We start from the raw sequence: 4442 nt of genomic DNA, 5'->3' as shown, positions 1-4442 counted from the left end.
TGCTCGATCTTAAGTCTCAGCCCCCTACACTATAGAACTTTGCCTAAAAATTCATAGAGGCTCTACAGTAATTTGCACTGATTCAATTTAGGTAGGGGGGCTTGAGCCCCCGCCCCACTGCTGGATCCGCCCCTGAATCAGACAGTGACGTCGCTCGTCCTGTCGTGTCTTAGAGTCCACCAGCCACCGCCGTCGGCTGCCGCCTTCACCGTCTGCCAAGTCCGCCGCCATCGCCATCCGCACGGACTAGGAGACTAGCGCCAGGGCAGGGATGCAGCGTGGGGAAGGCGCCTCGATGGCTTGTGCCACTGCCTGCTATCGAGTTGACGGGAGATCGAGTTGGCTGGTGTCGCCGCCCGCCCTCTCGAAAAGGCAGGTCTGTAGAAAAGTGCCCTGCTACGGGAGATGAGAGATCGTGAGGAATCTCGGCTGTGGTACGCGAAGGGCTGGGTTTTCTTTGGGCACGGATAGGACCGGCCCAATCCATATCTAAGACAAAATTAATTATAATTAAACACCCTGATGCTATAAGATTCGTGCAATTTTTTTTTTAATAAGACTACCGGAGCAAAACCCTCTAGACTGCCTTGTGTCGTCACAAGAATTACTCAAAAATAAGGTAATTAATACCATAGCATTTCTCTAACTAGTACAGTGCTCGTGCTAACGCTACGGCTTATATCTAATAATGCAAATCAAACAACCAATAAAATATATTGTCCAATGCGAAAAAGAATGCATGGAAATTAAAATGAGATGACAATAAAATATATTGCCAATGGGAAAAAGAATAGGCCATCTAGAAGATTTCGGAGTATTATGCTCCAAACTTCTGATTGCTTTCACTCGAAGTCAGCGAAACATCAAGAGTTCCCAACATAAAACAAACATTTTACCAAATCTCTTCCAGGTTTCAGAAACATTCTGAAGCAATACAAATAATACAGCAAACTAAAAAGTCACGTGCAAAATACACCACTTGCGTTGTGTCTCACTGATCTTGGCAAATCTTAATTTGGGGCTCGCCTGGACTGACACCAGCTTCCTTTACATAAGAATTTGGCATGTTCCACTACCTTGTATTTGGATGAGTGCCAGATGCTGCTGAACCAAGCCTTATGCAACCCAGCATGACGTGTCTTTCTTGCCAATTGGGAGCTGGCGGCCTGATTCCTGCACGAAATAGTATATACTTATCAATGCAAATTAGATTGTATATTAGCACACAAAACTTTATAGTGACCAAACATTTACAGGAAAATGGCAAAGAAATGCAAGGTAACATGGGTTCTTGATGAACTTGATCACTTGGAGATGGTTGCACCCTACATATCAATGTCAACAGATGACAAATGGATCATTCTAACCTGGTTATTTAACATGGGACACTGAGTTTAAGAGTAATGGATACTCACAAAGCAACTTCGAGTGCTACAAGGATTGTTATGATATTAAGCAAACCAAATATTGGGGCTTGCAGATCCATGAGCACTAACAAAATCAGCTCAAGAGCTCTCTTTTGACATAGATTTGGGGAACAAAATCTTGAATGTCTAACAGAAGAAAACAGACAGCAACAACTCAATTGTCAGAAATGCTGCCCAAAGTTAAGACAGTTTTTTTTTTTTAATTGCGTCAAACCTCCATTGCAAAAATTCTGAAAATTTGTGAGTACACTATGGCCTCCAAACCTACGGGTGTGTAAACTACTGATTTCTGATTTGAAGTCATTCTTATCAGGTAAAACCAGTAGGGGTAAACACCCTAGCAACTCAGCTGAAATAACCTGATCACAGATTTCCACCCCTAAAAAACAATACTATAAGATTCATGTACAAGCTACCAAGCATTAGCCTGTCATTATAGATCAGCAGTACTAAACAAGATAAATCATTAAGCTTTATTATGAAATTGCCTATGCTAACGCTACGTTAAAATAGAAAAAACGATAAAATTTGTAAAAAAAATAAAACGAACAATCAGATTCATTAAGATTCACGTTCCTCCATGATCAAGGCTGCATACTCCTCAGCTTGCTCCTCAAGTATTGCTTTCTGGCCTCCAGCCTCCTGTAGGTCAGTTCCTCAAATAGCAATATGAAAATATCAAACAAGTTTAAATACAGGTTCTCAATGGACAAGAGTTCTATCTTAGCAGTTTCATAGTGGTATGATGAAGTTACATATCCTTACCAAAATAAGAGAGAGCAGACCCAGTGCCGGAGGCTCCCACATAAGTGGGGTTTGGGGAAGGGAAAAACCAAGACAAGCCTTCCCCCCGCAAAATCTGCTGAGAGGCTGCTTCGAACCCGTGACCTGGTGACTCAGTGAGACAGCCCTCACCACTGTACCAAAATAAGAGGCAGGTGAAAAATCAAGTTAGATATACCAAAGTTACTGCTTTTTTATTAAATTACACCAAGTGCACTAAGAACAAGAATACACAGTTGCACTTAGAGAAATCACAGTAAAATCTGGTAAGCTGACATTGCGTAGTTATAATGGATGTTTTTCTAATCAATTTAAATATACTACATTAGACTTACATGGGACAGGGAGATCGCTTGTGATAAATGATACACATTTGTGCAAGTCAGTTGTGTCGTGATCATGTGATTCATCAACTATGTTTGTGCCCTGCAATCAATAAAAGAAGTATCAATCAGTAAGTAAGTCACGAAAGATTCATGTCCCAGTCAACAAAAGAGCTTCCAGTATGAAGTCAGTATCAAGGGTGTAGGAACAGGAGGCAGAATCTTAAAAGCAGCGTGTACACACTCAATTTACCAATGGCTTCTATGAATTTTCTCCAAAGGTAGTACATCAGAAACAAAGTACAGGGGATATCAAAGTGCCTAATTTCTTAGCCCATGAGCTCCCCAAGGATATTCCAAGTATATGAATAACAGAGGTTCATGTACGAGGTACCAAGCATTAGCCTGTCATTTTGAACCATGAATGCTTAACTGAAAAGATCTTGTGGATACTTACTTAACTGATAGGATCTGGTGGAGATGACACTCTTCCTCTGACTGCCTTGTCTCCCCTGTCATCCCTTGAACAGCTAATGCCTTCCTCTCTGGATGTCCCTCTTGAACAGCTATTCCCCATCTCAGATTGTTCTCTTTTGATCCTCTCACTTCATAAGCAAAGCAACATCCATCAAATTTTGAGTAATTGACCAAAACAGCACGCCTATTTTTGGATCCAAACTAAAACAAAATCAACAAGAAAAGAGAAAGAACATACCAATATGGATGTATGGATTGGAGGCAGCCAAATAAATTAGAGGATTTGGGCTAGGGTTTCGAGGGGCTGGACTGCTAGGAAGTGCTGGGGGATGGAGGAGGGCAGGGGCGTCCTTCAACAATGCCCCATCCTCCTGGTGGCTACCTCTACAGGGCACGGGAACTTGGGCGGCCTCCTGGTCCTGAGCTCGCGCCGGCCATGGAGGAGGGGAGGTCGCACCCGGCCGGCGGCGTGGAGCGGTGAGCGAGTGGCTGCACTTGAAGACGGCGAGCGGATCTGGTGCTCCCGCCGCTGCGACCACCGCGGACTGGCTGGCCCGGCCGGCCGCCGCCACGGCGGCCACCGCGAGCTGGCTGGCCCGACCGCCGCCGCCCCGACCTCCTAGCCGCCATGGCCAGCCGGCCAGCCGGCCGCCGCGCGCAAGCGGCCCGTGCTCCGGCTGGCCATGGGCCACCTGCCGAGCGTGGGGGCGAGCCGGCCGACCGACACCGCTGCCACCCCCGCAAGGACGGGCGCAGGGCGGCGTCGGCTACGGCGAGGGAGGGCCCTTGGAGGCGCGCCGGGCAGCACGCGGTATTTTTTTGGGGGTTTTTTTTACCATTACGATTTTTGAACTTAGGCCTTGTTTAGATTACAATTTTTTCACCTTCTCATCGTCACATCAAATCTTTGGACACATACATGGAGTATTAAATATAGATAAAAAAATAACTAATTACATAGTTTGATTGTAAATTACGAGACGAATCTTTTGAGCCTAGTTAGACCATGATTGGACAATAATTGTCAAATACAAACGAAAGTGTTACAGTGTCGAATATTGATTCTTAACACTCATCTAAACAAGGCCTTAGGAGAAGCAACGTTACTATTTGCCTATTGGGAAGAGTACCATTGCAACTCTTCTTTTCTGACACAAACGCCAGGTCGAGCTGCAGGCATATACGATGGGGTTGTATTTATGTATAGACTCAGACACCTCGGGTCAAGTGGATAAGCGACGCGCTCCCCTAGTCCCCGATCTCTTCCACCTCTCACCCACACTCAGTGTTCCAAAACCTTACCCCGATGGTGGCAACCAGGACAACAGCGACCCCAACTTTGGCGACATAGACAGCGGTGACCAGAAGCACCCAGCTCGAGTGCGTGTTGCGATGCACCCTGTTGACCGCAATGGGTGATCCGCAGCCGCGC

The 4442-nt window shown here is 45.6% G+C and overlaps 1 protein-coding gene across 8 annotated transcripts; it reads right to left on the bottom strand.

Moving 5' to 3' along the window:
* Window positions 1-799: 799 nt before the first annotated feature.
* LOC136451827 (uncharacterized) lies at window positions 800-3836 on the bottom strand. 8 transcript variants are annotated; one of them, XR_010758655.1, is made up of 7 exons: window positions 3249-3836; window positions 2996-3138; window positions 2546-2636; window positions 2193-2344; window positions 1416-2069; window positions 1255-1325; window positions 800-1173 (listed from the first exon to the last, which is right to left on the bottom strand). XR_010758655.1 is itself a non-coding variant. In XM_066452512.1 (6 exons), exons 2-5 carry the CDS (start codon window positions 3050-3052, stop codon window positions 2012-2014), a joined length of 372 nt encoding a protein of 123 aa, XP_066308609.1. In that variant the 5' UTR covers window positions 3053-3138; window positions 3249-3836; the 3' UTR covers window positions 800-1175; window positions 2006-2011. The 8 variants fall into 8 exon arrangements, 4 of the variants coding, with proteins under 4 accessions (XP_066308609.1, XP_066308608.1, XP_066308607.1 ...); XR_010758654.1 differs by having other exon boundaries at window positions 1255-2069; XR_010758653.1 differs by having other exon boundaries at window positions 800-1325.
* Window positions 3837-4442: the final 606 nt, after the last annotated feature.

The sequence above is a fragment of the Miscanthus floridulus genome, chromosome 5, assembly GCF_019320115.1.
Source record: "Miscanthus floridulus cultivar M001 chromosome 5, ASM1932011v1, whole genome shotgun sequence".
NCBI classification, from domain to species: domain Eukaryota; kingdom Viridiplantae; phylum Streptophyta; class Magnoliopsida; order Poales; family Poaceae; genus Miscanthus; species Miscanthus floridulus.
Note: the sequence above shows the minus strand (reverse complement) of the source record. Positions and strands in the feature narration are given on the sequence as shown.

Excerpts from the sequence above, each read along its gene's own strand:
- LOC136451827 (XM_066452510.1), bottom strand. The coding sequence starts at position 3,052 with ATGACAGGGGAGACAAGGCAGTCAGAGGAAGAGTGTCATCTCCACCAG. Across the intron at positions 2,637-2,995 it reads ATCTCCACCAGATCCTATCA|GGCACAAACATAGTTGATGA; the intron begins GTTAAGTAAGTA and ends TATTGATTGCAG. Across the intron at positions 2,345-2,545 it reads AAGCGATCTCCCTGTCCCAT|TGGTGAGGGCTGTCTCACTG; the intron begins GTAAGTCTAATG and ends ATTTTGGTACAG.